Below are 19,131 nucleotides of genomic sequence, written 5' to 3' on the forward strand. Positions count from 1 at the left end.
AACAGGTGCTGAAACCACACATTCTGAACAGGGCTGTTTAGAGAGGGGGAGAACACTGCTGTCGTCCACAAGGGAACTGTTCGTTAAAAAAAAAAAAAAGTGCTACTTTAAGCACAGCAGTCCTTTATTTATTCAGGATGCTAATGATCAGAAATGTGTAGCAGGCCTCTGTTTTAAACTCTGAGCCCTGTTTTTATATCACTTTAAACCAACACTGGAGTCAAGCCTTGCTTTGCATGCTGAGCCTGAGAAAGCCAGAGCTCATGGAGCAGGGCACTTAGACTTGCTGACAGAAAAGCAAACAATCCAACTCCTCCAGCATGAGTCCACATGTTGGCACTAGTCTTTTCTATAGAACTGAGAGGGAAGACAGGCAACTGTTAATGAAAGGCTGCCGGCGAGGATGAATCACTGACACCAAAAGCCTGTGTGCTGAAATTAACCAGCCGGATCCCTCCCTCCTTCCCTCCCGCTCTCCACATTCCCACGAGGCTCTTCCACATGCCCCAAACACAACTACAGGCATGTTTCCTCAGCACGTGGCTTAACGTCTGCTTTCTGTTTGCACTCACCAATGAGAACTTAGAACTAAACAGCAGTGAATAAATAGATCTAATTATGAACAGTCACATTTGTAGGCGACATGGCCAAATATTCATAGACACCTGTTGATACAAGATTTCTTCTGAAATTAAATAAACACCAGGTAGTAATTTACTTTTCATTCTAAATCACTGTGAAGCTCCACTGAGCTGTTATAAGGACAATAGAAAATCTGTCTTTGCTACTCTGGGCTCAGCACTGAAGAAAGTGCATTATGTAACTTCTGGAGGATGGTAGGAAACCACACTTTCCTCCGCCTCCCACTTGATATCAGGACAGTGCTGAAAAAATGAATTACCTTAAAGGCTAAGCACCACATAATGGACCTCCATGAATATTTCACATTATTGTAGTTCCTGACAGATATAAGTATGAATTAAAATGAAAATAGCAGCTTAATTTGCTTTAAAACTGACAATTTTATTAAATTAACGGAAAAACGGTTAATTCTCGCAACGCCGCGGTAAAACACCGTTATGACTGACTGTTATGACAGTATCTAGCTAAATAACCAACACTATTCATGACAATAGCCTAGCAATAAGCTAAACTCAAATTTAGAGGTACCGTTATTCTTGTAAATGTGATCGAAGTCGAACTCGAATTCATCCGACACTATAAACCTCGGTAATGCAGCTACGTAGCCGAGTATAATCTGAGCCACCGAGTTTAGCAAGTCAAGCTAACGTTAACTAACACCAACTAAAACAGGCGAAGTGAGTGTCCTTACCCTGTTTACCTCCATGTTACAGAGGCTCTTGAACACCTTTCGTTGGTGTCCTTACATGCCCATATTGTTGGAAAAGCGCCAGTGAAATGAGCTACAGATAACGGAGTGAGCGGATGGTCCTTTCCAAAGTGCCCGTTTAAAGTGGACAGATTTAGTCCATTTTCTGGATATTTTGGGATCATGAGCCATTTGTGCACAGATGTCCCACTGTACATTGAATGATTGCAGCCAAAAACAACACACCCTTTCGTTATTTTGCATTAAATTAAGTGCAGCTTCTAGAGTTGTTGTCCACCGTCTACGTCACAGGCAAGACGCCTATTAGAGTTTCCCAACACCGTTGGGGGGGGGACCAACGCTCTTTTAAATCTTATTCCTTCAATTAGTAAGAAATAACATGTTTTCTGACTATCAATTTATTTAAATAAAATATCTCCTCACCATTTGCTGTTCTCCAGTCTGTTTGCACTGTAAATGGACTAATGTGTTTACAAAGCCCTGGTGTCTGTAAATGAGTAATAAAAAATAAAATAAAACAAAATAATTAAATAAAAAACTCTCTGTCCGGTATGCTAGGCTATCACACACTAACTAATTTTATAATGTCCCTCAGACAGTTCTCATGAACTCAATCTCTCTCTCTCTCTCTCTCTCTCTCAAAATCTCTCTCTCTCACCCCCAGTCAGTCTCTCTCTCTCTCTCTCTCTCTCTCTCTCTCTCTCTCTCTCAAAATCTCTCTCTCTCTCACCCCCACAGTCAGTCTCTCTCTCTCTCTCTCTCTCTCTCTCTCTCAAAATCTCTCTCACCCCCACAGTCAGTCTCTCTCTCTCTTTCAAAATCTCTCTCTCACCCCCACAGTCAGTCTCTCTCTCTCTCTCTCTCTCTCTCTCTCTCTCTCTCTCTCTCTCTCTCTCTCTCTCTCTCTCTCTCACCCCCACAGTCAGTCTCTCTCTCTATTTCAAAATCTCTCTCTCACCCCCACAGTCAGTCTCTCTCTCTCTCTCTCTCTCTCTCTCTCTTTCTCTCTCACCCCCACAGTCAGTCTCTCTCTCTCTTTCAAAATCTCTCTCTCTCACCCCCACAGTCAGTCTCTCTCTCTCTCTCTCTCTTTCTCTCTCACCCCCACAGTCAGTCTTTCTCTCTCTTTCAAAATCTCTCTCTCTCACCCCCACAGCCAGTCTCTCTCTCTCACCCCCAGTCAGTCTCTCTCTCTCACCCCCACAGTCAGTCTCTCTCTCTCACCCCCAGTCAGTCTCTCTCTCTCTCTCTCTCTCTCTCTCTCTCTCTCACCCCCAGTCAGTCTCTCTCTCTTTCAAAATCTCTCTCTCTCACCCCCACAGCCAGTCTCTCTCTCTCACCCCCACAGTCAGTCTCTCTCTCTCACCCCCAGTCTCTCTCTCTCTTTCAAAATCTCTCTCTCACCCCCACAGTCAGTCGCTCTCTCTCTCAACCCCAGTCAGTCGCTCTCTCTCTCAACCCCACAGTCAGTCGCTCTCTCTCTCAACCCCAGTCAGTCGCTCTCTCTCTCAACCCCACAGTCAGTCTCTCTCTCTCACCCCCACAGTCAGTCTCTCTCTCTCTTTCAAAATCTCTCTCCCTCACCCCCACAGTCAGTCGCTCCCTCTCTCAACCCCAGTCAGTCGCTCTCTCTCTCAACCCCACAGTCAGTCGCTCTCTCTCTCAACCCCACAGTCAGTCGCGCTCTCTCTCTCTCTTTCAAAATCTCTCTCACCCCCACAGCCAGTCTTTCTCTCTCTTTCAAAATCCCTCTCTCTCACCCCCACAGCCAGTCTCTGTCTCTCACCCCCACAGTCAGTCTCTCTCTCTATTTCAAAATCTCTCTCTCACACCATCCGTCAATCTCTCTCTCTCTCTCTCTCTCTCTCTCTCTCTCTCTCTCTCTCTCTCTCTCTCTCTCTCACCCCCACAGTCAGTCGCTCTCTCTCTCAACCCGTCAGTCGCTCTCTCTCTCAACCCCAGTCAGTCGCGCTCTCTCTCAACCCCACAGTCAGTCGCTCTCTCTCTCAACCCCACAGTCAGTCGCTCTCTCTCTCAACCCCACAGTCAGTCGCTCTCTCTCTCAACCCCACAGTCAGTCGCTCTCTCTCTCAACCCCAGTCAGTCGCTCTCTCTCTCAACCCCAGTCTCTCTCTCACCCCCACAGTCAGTCTCTCACTCTCACCCCCACAGTCAGTCTCTCTCTCTCTTTCAAAATCTATCTCTCTCACCCTCACAGCCAGTCTTTCTCTCTCACCCCCACAGTCAGTCGCTCCCTCTCTCAACCCGTCAGTCGCTCTCTCTCTCAATCCCAGTCAGTCGCTCTCTCTCTCAACCCCACAGTCAGTCGTGCTCTCTCTCTCTTTCAAAATCTCTCTCACCCCCACAGCCAGTCTCTCTCTCTCACCCCCACAGCCAGTCTCTCTCTCTCACCCCCACAGTCAGTCTCTCTCTCACCCCCACAGTCAGTCTCTCTCTTTCAACCCCACAGTCAGTCTCTCTCTCTCTCTCCCCCCCAGTCAGTCTCTCTCTCTCTCTCCCCCCAGTCAGTCTCTCTCTCTCTCTCCCCCCCACAGTCAGTCTCTCTCTCACCCCCACAGTCTCTCTCTCTCACCCCCACAGTCTCTCTCTCTCACCCCCACAGTCTCTCTCTCTCTCTCTCTCACACCCCCCTTCTCTCTCTCTCTCTCTCTCTCTCAACAGAGAGGACTCTGCAAAGCCTTCCTTCTCCCATAGGTGAGTAATATTGCCTTACTTTTGTACTGAAGGTGGAAGCGTCTCCAAACTCAAGAGAGTGCTACAAAACTAAACAGCTCCCGTTACAAATGAGTTTCTGTGGTAATTCAAACAGTGAATAAAAACCTACAGATGAGTTACACTTCAGCTGCGTACTAACAAGTCATTTCTTTCCCCTCAAACATAATCACTCCCCCTTAAAAGACACAGAGCTTCTGAATGTAACAAAACTGAGGGAACTGCGTCTCCCCACAATCGCAGACGTTCCCTTTAAACGTAATAACTGGGCACCTCTACTCTTCTGTGAATGTTTTACAGTAGAAGTTGGAACATTGTTGTGAGGATGTGACTGCATTCAGCCTCAAACATTGGTGAGGAATAGGATGGAGAGATCACCATTCATCTGTTGCACATTTGTTTAACATTCTTAGCTTGTCACTGAGTATAGCTCCCTTGGTTAAAGCAACACTAGGTAGCACTGTTCCATTGAAATTACAGTTTTAAAATCATTGTGATGCTCCACAGAGCTGTAGTAGGAAGAAATGAACCTCTGTCATTGCTACTCAGGGATCAGCAGTGTAGAAATTGCACTATGTAACTTTTGAAGGAAGTGTTTTGTTAGCTACAGTGCTAAATAAAGTAAAAAAAAACACTTTTTGAGCAGAACAAGGCACAGAAGGTTCACAAAAAAAGTAAGCCTGCTCAAGAGCTTCCAGACAGCTTTGCCTGTGGCTGGGCTTTTGCTAAGCGTGGATGAGAAACCTGTATTTCATTCTGTCCATTCTAAATAAAAAGGAGATATTTATAAGATTACGCAGACCCTAGGCCTGGTTCTCTAGAGTGGTTTATCAAAAAAAATAAATGCCTCAGCTGCATGACTTCCACAGAACCGAAACCTTCTTGCCTTTGAAACCCCATGCGATTCGTCAAGATCAAACTGCTAGAACTTCTGGAGCAATCCCTTGGAGCTGGATGAACAACCGCTAGCACATGGACTCGTCTTCCTGAGAAGCCAGAGCGGTTATTTTGAGCTATCAAGCCTTTTTCAAACATCACAAGGCCTGTGTGCTCTGGGGCTGCCACAGAGGTTCTCTTAGGGGTGCATTAGACAAGAAACCCATGCACTTAGCCACACTGCGGGGTCCGACATAATTACACCATGAGCATCAACCCACTGCTCTTTAAGACTGTCAGGGAAGATAGAGGAGCTGCATAAACTGCTATCTGCAAACTGTACTTTTGCATTATTAATAATTCTGCTGATAGGAGGGCAACCAAATCTGCTATCGTCTAAAGACCACACATCCTGGTTTTCGGGATCAGTGGAATAGGATACTTTTGCAGGATACTGCTCATGGGAAGGCGCTAGGTAAAGAAAAGCCTAGGCATCTGAAAACAGCAAGAACTGTAACTGAAGTTACTTGGATTTTAAAAAGAAAAAAATGCAGCCAACTTCTAAAGCTGAACTTTGGGAGTACAGTTAAAATACATGTTTCCATTCATTCATTCATTATCTGTAACCCTTATCCAGTACAGAGTCGCGATGGGTCCAGAGCCTACCTGGAATCGTTGGGCGCAAGGCGGGAACACACCCTGGAGGGAGCGCCAGTCCTTCACAGGGCAACACACACACTCACACATTCACTCACACACTCACACCTACGGACACTTTATGAGTCGCCAATCCACCTACCAACGTGTGTTTTTGGACTGTGGGAGGAAACTGGAGCACCCGGAGGCAACCCACGCAGACACAGAGAGAACACACCACACTCCTCACAGACAGTCACCCAGAGGAAACCCACACAGACACAGGGAGAACACACCACACCCCTCACAGACAGTCACCCAGAGGAAACCCACACAGACACAGGGAGAACACACCACACCCCTCACAGACAGTCACCCGGAGGAAACCCACGCAGACACAGGGAGAACACACCACACTCCTCACAGACAGTCACCCGGAGGAAACCCACACAGAAACAGGGAGAACACACCACACCCCTCACAGACAGTCACCCGGAGGAAACCCACGCAGACACAGGGAGAACACACCACACTCCACACAGTCACCCGGAGGAAACCCACGCAGACACAGGGAGAAAACACCACACTCCTCACAGACAGTCACCCGGAGCGGGAATCGAACCCACAACCTCCAGGCCCCTGGAGATGTGTGACTGCGACACTAAACTGCTGCGCCAAAATACATGTTTTAAAATGTAAAATTATTTATGTATATGTTTTAGGTTTCGTTCAAGACTTTTATGTTGACAACGCTAAATACATGTGGAGTGGAGTTAGCCACATTTATCCAAAAAATAATAATATCCGAATCTCAAAATTATAAACTGATTTACTACCCAACGAATGAATATCTGAATATTTGGGCCCCGCCCTAAAGATTATGCGTAATGGCACTTACATTATATCCATTTATTACATACTAAACTTTTTAAAATGTCTCTACACTTGTAGCCTTTTTGTTTTATAACTCATTTAATTTCTTACGAACTTTGACCTTTGTTATATCAAAACCACTGACACGTGACAAGTCTAACACGTTTTGAGTCTTTTGGCTTTCCACGTCTTTGCTTACCAATGCAGAAAAACAAACATGGTGTAACTATAGTGTGTTTTAACTTGATGCTGAAATTGAGAATGAAAGATTTATAAAGCTCATTTTCACAAAGTTGGATGTCAACACTATGATTAACCTTCAAATTCCAAACTATTATTATGAAGTGTCTCATTCCAAACAGCAATAAACCACCACAAATTAATGAACATTATCAGTGAAGCCATCTGCCTTTTTTAAGATCTACTTATAAAATGTAGGCACTAATTTGCCGATGAAAATGTCGAAGGGCTTATTTAAAGCAATCCCTTAACCGCCTGCAGGTCCCTAAAAATGAAACCGATTGCTTGTTCCTGAAGTAAGTGTACCTTGTCGTCCTTCCCTTTAAGCTGCAGCACTAGTAATAAATATACCGTCCGTGAAACATATAATCAGCAGATCTTTTTCAAACAGAAGCCTTGTATCTGTGGTGGGGCTCCAGAGGAATTTGCAAATTTGGGCAGAGGCCTCAAAGCTTTTTCCCCTTTGAATGTATTAGAGCTGGGTATCTTCAAAGAAATTAAATAATAATTAAATAAAAATGTAATTTTACAATTGTCAATAATGTTTATCAGGGGAAATCTATTCTTTCTGTATTTAACACCAACGTGTGTGATATCGGACCAGAACTCCCATACCGATGCATCCCTAAAAATAGATTTAGTACTGAATCTCTGACACATCCAAGACACTAGGTGTCAATATTAATAGTTAGTTTCAAAACTAAGGAAGGATCACTGTAGTAAATTACTATTTGCTCGTTTAAATGTACTGAAGAATAAACTAAAGTGTCTGTATAGGAAGGTTCTTTAATTTTACGTATTGGAAGTTTATTGGGGCGGCACGGTGGCGCAGCAGGTAGTGTCACAGTCACACAGCTCCAGGGACCTGGAGGTTGTGGGCTCGATTCCCGCTCCGGGTGACTGTCTGTGAAGAGTGTGGTGTGTTCTCCCTGTGTCTGCGTGGGTTTCCTCCGGCTGACTGTCTGTGAAGAGTGTGGCGTGTTCTCCCCGTGTCTGCGTGGGTTTCCTCCGGGTGACTGTCTGTGAGGAGTGTGGCGTGTTCTCCCCGTGTCTGCGTGGGTTTCCTCCGGGTGACTGTCTGTGAGGAATGTGGTGTGTTCTCTCTGTGTCTGCGTGGGTTTCCTCCGGGTGACTGTCTGTGAGGAGTGTGGTGTGTTCTCCCTGTGTCTGCGTGGGTTTCCTCCGGGTGACTGTCTGTGAGGAGTGTGGTGTGTTCTCCCTGTGTCTGCGTGGGTTTCCTCCGGGTGCTCCGGTTTCCTCCCACAGTCCAAAAAACACATGTTGGTTGGTGGATTGGCGACTCAAAAGTGTCCATAGGTGCGAGTGTGTGAGTGAATGTGTGTGTTGCCCTGTGAAGGACTGGCACTCCCTCCAGGGTGTATTCCCACCCTGCGCCCAATGATTCCAGGTAGGCCCTGGACCCACCGCAACCCTGAACTGGATAAGGGTTACAGATAATGAATGAATGATTGAATGGAAGTTCATTCTCTTCGTATTCACGTGAGAGAAAAGGAGAGGTTAAAACCGACGCAATGAGCGCAGAAAAATAAGAGCACTGAGTAAAAGAGTGAAAAAGACGAAAGATAACAGCGTAAATGACTAAAAAAACAGAGCTTCTGCTCCTCTTGGGTCCCAATGAACAGCAGCTCATATTCATACAAAGGAATAGGTGCTGTAACCAGCCTTTCTGAACAGGGCTGTTTAGACAGGGGGAGAACTGCTGTAGTGTTTGATCCTTATGGTATTTTGACCAATGCAGGCCACAGATGTTTCATTAAGACCCAGAACTGTGTTCACTTGTGTGAAAAGGTGGTAATACTTTAAAGTGTTAAATGCATTACCTGGCCAGATGGGTCACTGCTGATAGACTCAGACTTGTAGTTCTCCGACAGGCGAGTGTGGGAGCGGCAGGGCAAAGTGGCAGTGCTCCCGGCCTTCATGTGGTTGGGTATCATCATCGAGGAGAGCCCTAGGACTGGTCTGTCCTCAGTAGGAGTTTCCAGTGGGCTACTGGCATCTGGTGGCGTGACCTCGGTCTCCATGGAACTGTAGCCATTCTCCTGTTCGAAATCTTTGCTGTCCTTGCTGTCCCGGGTGAATGAGGAGCGGGAAATGACGCCAAATTTGCGTGTTCTCTTGCCGTTGTGTGTGGGGCTCCCGGCCGGCTCTGAGGACACGCTGGTGCGATGCTCTCTCTGTGTCTCCGTGCAGTTTCCGCCGCTGCCATTGCATGGAGGGAGAGGGGCTTTCCGCTTTATCCTCCGCAACATGATCAGGTAGATACAGCCGCCATTCCAGCACTGGTCCGCCAGATAACTGCACGGCAAAAGAGGAAGAACAGTCAATTATCATGATTCAAATATGTGAGTTTACCTGCTGTCTCTCTCAGCCAGGAGTTATGTGAGTCACACAAACACACACCTGTTACTTCTGTAGCCACTTCATCCAGTTCAGTGTAACAATGCGTCTGGAGCCTACCTGGAGGCACTGGGCGCAAGGCAGAAACACACCCTGGGCAGGACGCCAGTCCATCACGCATATCTTTGTACAATGTCATACACTCACCCAGTCAGTCACACACACACACAACTGTGGACAGTGTCACAGCTGATCCACCTCCAGACATGTGTTTTAGGACTATGGGGGACACTCACACATACACAGAGTGAAAAAAAATTCAAGGTCAGAGTAGAAACCCACAACCACAGGGCCCTGGAGCTTTAGGAAAGGCAACTCTTCTCATTATGTCACTGTGTTGCCCCCTCCACACACACCCACACACACATCCACACCCACCCCCACACACACACACACTCACCCACACACACACACAGCCACCCACACACACACACCCAGACCCACTCACACTCACCCCCACCCACACCCAGACCCACTCACACACAAACACCCACACACACCCAGAGCCACCCACACCCACTCACACTCACCCACACCCAGACACACTCACACCCACCCACACCCAGACCCACTCACACACACCCAGACCCACTCACATTCACCCACACACACCCAGACCCACTCACACCTACCCACACCCAGACCCACTCACACCCACTCACACCCACCCACACACCCCCAGACCCACACACAAACACCCACCCACCCACACCCAGACCCACTCACACACAAACACCCACCCACCCACACCCAGACCCACTCACACACACCCAAACCCACTCACACTCACCCACACACACCCAGACCCACTCACACCACCACACCCAGACCCACCCACACCCACTCACACTCACCCACACCCAGACCCACTCAGACCCACTCACACCCATCCACACACAAACACCCACCCACTCACACCCAAACCCACTCACACCCACCCACACACACACTCACTCACACCCACCCACATACCCAGACCCACTCACACACACACTCACTCACACCCACCCACACCAACCCAAACACCCACCCACACCCAGAGCCACCCACACCCACTCACACACACCCAGACCCACTCACACCCACCCACACATACCCAGACCCACCCACCCCCAGACCCACTCACACCCACCCACACACACCCACTCACTCACACCCACCCAGACCCACTCACACCCACCCACCCAGACCCACTCACACCCACCTAAACCCAGACCCACTCACACACCCAGACCCACTCACACCCACACTCAGACCCACCCACACACACCCAGACTCACTCACACAAACACCCACACACCCACACCCACCCAACCACACCCCCACTCACACACACCCACCCACTCTCAGACCCACACACACACACACCCACACCCACTCACACACACCCAGACCCACACCCACTCACACCACCACACCCAAACCCACTCACACACACACTCACACACCCCCACCCACACCCAGACCCACCCACTCACACCCACACACACCCAGACCCACTCACACCTACACCCAGACCCACCCACCCCAAGACCCACTCACACACACCCAGACCCACTCACACCCACCCACTCACACCCACACCCACTCACACCCACCCACCCAGACTCACTCACACCCACACCCAGACCCACTCACACCCACACAAACACCCACCCACACCTAGACCCACTCACACACACCCACCCCCCAGACCCACTCACCCCCACCCCCACTCACACACACCCACACCTACCCACTCTCAGACCCACACACACCCACACCCACTCACACCCCCACCCACACCCACCCACCCACTCTCAGACCCACACACACACCCACCCACACCCAGACCCACTCACACCCCCACCCGCACACCCAGACCCACACCCACACAGGTTTCTAAATATTTGGAAGAACGTTACATTATTGACAATACAAACATCTACAAGAACCATTTTGTGAAAGTGCTGCTAATGTCCAGCTCTTCTGTTACAGAATAGACTTCCAGCTGCTGTTACTGTCTTCAAATGGTGTAGGGATGTATTTATCAGACGTTTAGGACCTGGTAAGTTAGTCCTGTTTAAGGTAAAGTCTAAATACAGAGAAGCAGCGTTTAGCTACTCAGCCGCTCTTAAATGGAACCAGTTAAAAAAGGACACACTGATCTAGACACTTTCAGATCAAGACTAAAACATTCTTCACTCTTTATTCTGTAGTGGGACTTGTATATTTTATATTCTAATTTACTCCTTTCCATTTTAGTTTTTGTTTAAATCATTTTAATCTTCTTTTTCTCTTATTAAATACTATTTTAATTGTGTATGTGCCTTTTTCATTCTGTGATGCAAGGCCAGAGGAATATGGCAAGGGTTAGTTTTCAGGTGCATTCTTTGCAAATCATAAATCTGTACAAACAAAGGAAGTGCAACAGTAATAAAGCAGCAATGCAGCACTGTGCTGTTCACAATTTAAACATTCACAATGGACAACACGGATAAACACAGTAGGTTCACTAACCTTTACGTCCGTGTCCTAACTTCTGGTTAAAAGAATCACAACTGTTTTTCTCACAAAGTTTGTTTTTCTCCCCTCAAACAAACCTCATAACAGAACACTGGGATTTCCATAAGCCTCGTTCTAAAAAGCCCCACATGACTGACTACCCCCGTGGCCAGCAGCGAAAGGATTACAGTCGCTACACATTAACTAAGACCTTTCTAACATTGCTAAAAAGAACAATAGTCAATGATTTGTAACTTGTTTTACAGGCCTGAGGCCAGGGGGAAAATGCAGGGCTGTCACATTCACCTGATTAAATTAGAATATTCTTCTCAATAAATCTATACTGATGAACTATCGGTATCATCACTGCCATTTTCTGATGTGATCTAAAACTCAGAACACTTCTGTTCCAACATCGTCAGTTTCCGAAGAACTCTTACAGTAATAACCAAGTCTTTGATGTCAATAAAAGAATCTCTAAATGCTCCGCACTGGTAGTTGTTAAGGTAACGGAGAGACTACCTGTTAACTGTTGTAATTAAGAGAGATAGCTTTAGAATATTCTGAAGAATGATGCAAAGAGGTGAAACTTTACAGTGTATAAGGCTGTGTTTAAATGTGTATTTCAGTTCCCTTTGTCTGCACCAAACAAGAATATGACACCCATTTTAATCCTTTCATGCAGATATCTATTAAATCAGACTAAAATAAAGAGGTGTACGAGTTGTGTTCTGTAGTAGCAGGTCGCACTCATCACCGCACTTATCACCTAATCCAGTCGTGTTTAACTGGTTGTACTTTTACCAACTGAAAAAGCAGAAAGTAGTGGTAAAATGGATATAAGAGTCAAAACAGAGTCGGAAATTCCTCCACTGCACAAAGTAAATGAGGCACGCTGCTATTTTGAACGCACTATTCGTCTGAGGCAGGTTTAGTTTGGGATCAGGTGACATCACATATTGTGTTTGGTTTGTTTAGATGCCTCTGCTTCGCTGTGTGTTCGGATTTGATTTAGAATTGATTTAGAAACAGAGAAGGTGGGTCTTTGCCCACGCAGACACAGGGAGAACACACCACACTCCTCACAGACAGTCACCCGGAGGAAACCCACGCAGACACAGGGAGAACACACCACACTCCTCACAGTCACCCAGAGGAAACCCATGCAGACACAGGGAGAACACACCACACTCCTCACAGACAGTCACCCGGAGGAAACCCACGCAGACACAGAGAGAACACACCACACTCCTCACAGACAGTCACCCGGAGGAAACCCACGCAGACACAGGGAGAACACACCACACTCCTCACAGACAGTCATCCGGAGGAAACCCACGCAGACACAGGGAGAACACACCACACTCCTCACAGACAGTCACCCAGAGGAAACCCACGCAGACACAGGGAGAACACACCACACTCCTCACAGACAGTCACCCGGAAGAAACCCACGCAGACACAGGGAGAATCAAGAACATACTACTGAAATAAAATAAATGTTACAGTTTTTTAGTATAATATTGTAACAAATAAATCTACCACAAAACTAAGTCCTGGAAATTTAGGGCATGCATAAAAAGAGAAAATGTAAACAATAATAAAAACAAACACAGAATAGATACTGAGTCACTGTGGGTCTAGAGCTCATTGGCTGCCGAGCCCTTCACTGCATTTTATACTTTACTTTTTCTTAACAGGGTGCTTCTGTTTGAGGAGATTACAGGCTTCCTGCATATTTCACATATTACCATGGTGTGTTATACAGCTGATATTTTGTAACTAAACCCCGTCCACAAGACGGAAATTGCTCTCCTTTCTGGAACAATATCTTCCACCTCAAAGCCACTTTCCACCGTACTGCTGCCGTGCTCAAACGCCTCTTGTAATGAATGAAAGCCACATTAAACATAACTGAATGATGTCATCACATAAACAAGGCAGAATCTCTCTCATCTTAATTATCAATAAGCTACGTTACGGCACAGCCCCTACTGAACTGCACCAACAGAGCGAGCTGACCAGGATAAACACACCCTAAGAGTCCTCGGATTTCAGACACTGTTCAGAACAACTGAACCTAGTAGATGAGCAAGAGTAATTATGTAAGAGGAAGAGCAACACACCTTGAAGGTGAATCAACTCATGTTCATCCATCAACAGTCTCTGTTTATTGGTCTGTCTCTTTCTCCCCATGGGAGTCTGGATCTACTCTACCCTCAATATTATGTGCAGGGCTTGCTCTTCTTCTGTTTGTCAGGCTTGCAGTTCCACAAAAGAGCGGGGGGGAGGACGGCTTCCCACATATTACAATGTGACTCTGTGGTGACAATGCTGATGTGATGCTCCAACAAAGCAATTGCTTACAAACGCAGATCGTGAGCCAAACAATGAGAGTGTCGAACATGTAACCAAAGAACAGTGTGTGCCAACATCTGAGAAAGAAACAAATACAGATCAGGCGTCGATGCTTACTGTCAACACTGAAAAACTGATATCAAACCAAACCGTGGAACCAAGGCAATCACAAAGGAAAAATGGCACGTGGTAAAGCGTTAATCTTATACTGGACTTTGGGGTTTGTGGCACTTTGTTTGTGGGAAAACACTCATGGGTTAATCACAATAGCTGTACACACAGCAAGCCAGGTAACTGTCCATTTCGGCCAATACCCACACATCTACCTAGTGTGAACATTCAAAAATACATTCAAAATATACTCTAAACACTACAGAAAACAAAATGCTTGGGTGCAATTAAAATTAGTATTCTTCTCCCCAAATATGGTCATATGCGCAAGTTAAGCTACATTTAGCAACTGTTATTACAACCCTTTTTTAATTCAGTGTTTCGCAAAGCAGGGCTTAAAGAGCTACTGCAGTGGGTGGAGCAAGGCCAATGGAACACACAATGCACTGCTATTATATCCACTGTAAAAGTGATCTATCACTTCATTTTGTTTTGTTAAGTTGCAGGTTTGTATGAATGACAATGTTAACTTGTCATTCATACCCCACTGCTAAGGGACCTGTGCCATGCTAGAGAACAGAACCAAAACAGGTACCCTCTGGGGAACCAAGTGGACTGTGCTAGAACATATGGGCAGAGCTAAAATCAGTTTAGATCACTGATTGGATAAACAAAGAGAGTCACACAAACACAACCACCATTTTAACCCCCACTGACTATAACGTCACTCAAACACAGCCTGCAGATGCACTGACAATTTCAGGTACGAAAAAACACCAGAGGTGAACTGATTTTGATTTACCCCCAGCATAGGGTTGGGCAGTATAACGATAATACAGTGTACCACGGTATTTAAAAATGTGGACGGCAGCTCAAAATGAGGGCTGTATTTTTGACGTGTGTGTGGGGTGTCAAATTTCTGTTGTGTGCATTTAACACAAGTTTGGGTTAAAAGAGAGAGAAAGAAAGATGTAAACAGATATAATTTTCATAAAACCCTTCACTCAACTTTGTGCTGCTCACATGTGTATGGCTTTATCCTCTATGTGTGTTTAGAGCCTCAGTTCACTGAAAAATCTGCTGTGCTGTGCTACACCACAAGCGCATGTTAGCACCAGCGGTACTTTTAAACAGTGTAGAACTGACTTATTTCGCTTGTTTTTGAACTTTACTGTTCCTTCAGCACCAGTTGATGAAATTTTCTCTCTCAGAAACATGTTTTTAATCGTCAACGCGTGTGTCTGGCTGTGTTTAGCTAAATTTACTTGACTTTGCTCACGGATATAAGGCTCAGTGCAGCCTGACAGAGCACCCCCTCCCCACGATAATACCGTATACCGAGATAATATGTTGAGACGGTAGGAAAAAAGTGGATACTGCACATCCCTACCCCAGCATCTGTTTATTTCTGTCTGATGCTGGATTTGCATCTACTTTTGGCTTTAGATTATGTTTACACACATGTAATATGAGATTATTCAGACAATGATACTCCACCAACACCAAGCACATGAGGTCACTATCTGCTCGCTAGAGTTAAAGAGATTAAAATGGAGTCCCGTCTGCAATACACCACGTATTTAAATGCTAGAAAGTTGAATAACACAACAAAGACAGATGTGTGTTGGTAAATGTTGAGCCCGGAGGGATTCTCTTTCCCAATATTGCTGCAAGAAAACAGCGGACAGTTTTTGCAAGCAGCATCCGGACAACCTTCAGCTGCCAAACACTTTGATGCAATCAGTTCTTTTGACACGGCTCCTCTCGTGGCTTCTCTGCACTCTTATTCTGGGTGAAAGAAAATACGGAGCGCCTTGGTCTTCCTCTTCATGACCCACTTCTTTCCCGAGCCGTTTGTCCCAGTGTGAAGAGTCTTTGATTTTTTTTTTTGTGTAGATACAAAATGTGCTGAAAAATCAAGAAACTCAGATTGTGCCAACGTTTAAATAATGAAACTCAAACACTGCCACATTCGGATCTGTTTATGGAGCTCTGCAGAGTGAAGCAAACTAAATCTATGGAAACAATAATCTGTTATTCATGAGGGTTTTCACCAACTCGTGACGTAAAGGATAAAGACAACTCGAGAAAGATCTGACAAGCCTCTAGACATCTTCAGGTCTCCATACAGGCTGATGCTCTACGCCACATTCACCAGCACTGTTACATAAAGGGGCTTATCTTGCTCTGGAATGTCTACTGTCCCTTCAGCCCTTACAGAGTAGCATTCATAACTCAGCTGATTACATTCCCAGCAGGACAAAGATCTCTGGAATCCTCTCGGATGCAAGTCTAAACATCTTTACCCTCCACAGCCGCTTCTGTTTCGCCCAAGAGCAAGACGGTGGGTTCTTGGGGAAGAAATGTATGACAGAAGAACCAGAATACGTGGCATAAAAACTGGCCATACATGCCATTCATAGTAGCACTACTAGCACATTCACCAGAACAGAGAGGAATAAGGATTATAGCAGTAGAGTGTGTGGCAGTGAACACACACCTGGATTCTCAGGGCCCAGTGAACAGTTCAGACTTAGGTGCCTTGCTCAAGGGCACTTTAGCCGTGGATTAAGGGCGGAGGACAGCGCTGCTCCTTCACCCCCCCCTCCAACAAAATTCCTGTCTTGCGTCAGGATGGAACTGGCAACCTTCTAGTCCCAAACCCACTTCTCTGACCATAAGGCCACGAATTATAGAAGGAGGTCATCAAAACTTTTATCTTTTAAAAATTTAACGTCAGGAGACTTACACTCCATTTTGTAAAGAGTGTAGACACCTCTTATAAATAGTTAACTCAGTTACTTATATACACAGCTTGTGTAATCTGCACTGAAAAACAGGCATGAACTGAGATGTTCTGGAGCAGCTGCACATGAACGTTAAGTCATCATGTACAATGTCAAGCATGGGCTAGAGGGGTAAAGATAACCTCAGCATCTGGCTTTGAAGCACTGACACTGCGTTCTCTGAAACGATGGAGCTCCAGTCTGTATGTTTTCGGAGGAGCTGGAGTTGTGTGTGTGTGTGTGTGTGTGTGTGTGTGTGTGTGAGTGAGTGTGTGTGTGAGTGAGAGTGTGTGTGTGTGTGAGAGTGAGTGAGTGTGTGTATGTGTGAGTGAGTGCGTGTATGTGTGAGTGAGTGAGTGTGTGTATGTGTGAGTGAGTGTGTGTGAGTGTGTGTATGTGTGTGTGAGTGAGTGTGTGTATGTGTGAGTGAGTGACTGTGTGTGTGTGAGTATGTGTGTGAGTGAGTATTGTGTGAGTGAGTGTGTGAGTGAGTGTGTGAGTGAGTATGTGTGTGAGTATGTGTGTGAGTGAGTATGTGTGAGTATGTGTGTGAGTGAGTATGTGTGAGTATGTGTGTGAGTGAGTATGTGTGAGTATGTGTGTGGGTGAGTATTGTGTGAGTGAGTATGTGTGTGTATGTGTGTGAGTGAGTATGTGTGTGAGTGAGTATGTGTGTGTGTGTGAGTATGTGTGTGTGAGTGAGTGAGTGAGTGAGTGTAGTTGTGTCTCTAGTCCCGAACTACACCCAATATTCAGTGTTCACATGAATGAATGCCACACAGTTATCACTGAAATTTAAGAATCCATTCCTGCTTTTCCTTAAAAAAAAAAAACCCTCGATTTCAGAAGAACTTTAGGGAGAGCAGGTGACGCAGGTGAAGCACAAAAATACATGTTGTGTCTATTTTTGAAGCATGCCGTATGTTACAAAATAGCCATTTCTTCACAGAAACAAGACAATCTACAATTGAGCCTGAAAAAAATGTCAACAAACAAATATATTTTAAATTGTAGCAGCATTTCAGGAGTGTAAACCCTGACCTTGAACCAGAAATGAGACCGGCCTTTAACTATGAAGCCAGGTTTTTATAGCTGGATCTTTTTTCAAAATAAAAGCTGTCCTTAAATGTAGTCAACATAGAACTAATTTAAACAATACACAAATAATAAAGACTTGGAACTATCCTGGGAATAAAGTGCTTATCCAGTTCAGGGTCACGGTGGGTCCAGAGCCTACCTGGAATCATTGGGCGCAAGGCGGGAATACACCCTGGAGGGGGCGCCAGTCCTTCACAGGGCAACACAGACACACACACACACACATTCACTCACACCTACGGACACTTTTGAGTCGCCAATCCACCTACCAACGTGTGTTTTTGGACTGTGGGAGAAACCGGAGCACCCTGACTGTCTGTGAGGAGTGTGGTGTGTTCTCTCTGTGTCTGCATGGGTTTCCTCCGGGTGACTGTTTGTGAGGAGTGTGGTGTGTTCTCTCTGTGTCTGCGTGGGTTTCCTCCGGGTGACTGTCTGTGAGGAGTGTGGTGTGTTCTCTCTGTGTCTGCGTGGGTTTCCTCCGGGTGACTGTCTGTGGTGTGTTCTCCGTGTCCGTGTGGGTTTCCTCCGGGTGACTGTCTGTGAGGAGTGTGGTGTGTTCTCCCTGTGTCCGCGTGGGTTTCCTCCGGGTGACTGTCTGTTAGGAGTGTGGTGTGTTCTCCCTGTGTCTGCGTGGGTTTCCTCCGGGTGACTGTTTGTGGTGTGTTCTCCGTGTCCGTGTGGGTTTCCTCCGGGTGACTGTCTGTGAGGAGTGTGGTGTGTTCTCCCTGTGTCCGCGTGGGTTTCCTCCGGGTGACTGTCTGTGAGGAGTGTGTTGTGTTCTCCCTGTGTCTGTGTGGGTTTCCTCCAGGTGACTGTCTGTAAGGAATGTGGTGTGTTCTCTCTGTGTCTGTGTGGGTTTCCTCCAGGTGACTGTATGTAAGGAATGTGGTGTGTTCTCTCTGTGTCTGTGTGGGTTTCCTCCGGGTGACTGTCTGTGAGGAGTGTGTTGTGTTCTCTCTGTGTCTGCGTGGGTTTCCTCCGGGTGACTGTCTGTGAGGAGTGTGTTGTGTTCTCCCTGTGTCTGTGTGGGTTTCCTCCAGGTGACTGTCTGTAAGGAATGTGGTGTGTTCTCTCTGTGTCTGTGTGGGTTTCCTCCGGGTGACTGTCTGTGAGGAGTGTGTTGTGTTCTCCCTGTGTCTGTGTGGGTTTCCTCCGGGTGCCTGTCTG

The 19,131-nt window shown here is 46.4% G+C and overlaps 1 protein-coding gene across 2 annotated transcripts in view; it reads right to left on the reverse strand.

The window, feature by feature from the left end:
• The window catches only part of LOC136676492 (PDZ domain-containing protein 2-like), a 124,604-nt gene that overhangs the window by 55,459 nt on the left and 50,014 nt on the right, over positions 1-19,131 (reverse strand). For both annotated transcript variants that reach the window (XM_066653564.1, XM_066653565.1), the window contains one exon: positions 8,551-9,025. In XM_066653564.1, the coding sequence (XP_066509661.1) occupies positions 8,551-9,025 (475 nt within the window). The remainder of the gene's footprint in view (positions 1-8,550; positions 9,026-19,131) is intronic.

The sequence above is a fragment of the Hoplias malabaricus genome, chromosome X2 (assembly GCF_029633855.1).
Source record: "Hoplias malabaricus isolate fHopMal1 chromosome X2, fHopMal1.hap1, whole genome shotgun sequence".
NCBI lineage: Eukaryota > Metazoa > Chordata > Actinopteri > Characiformes > Erythrinidae > Hoplias > Hoplias malabaricus.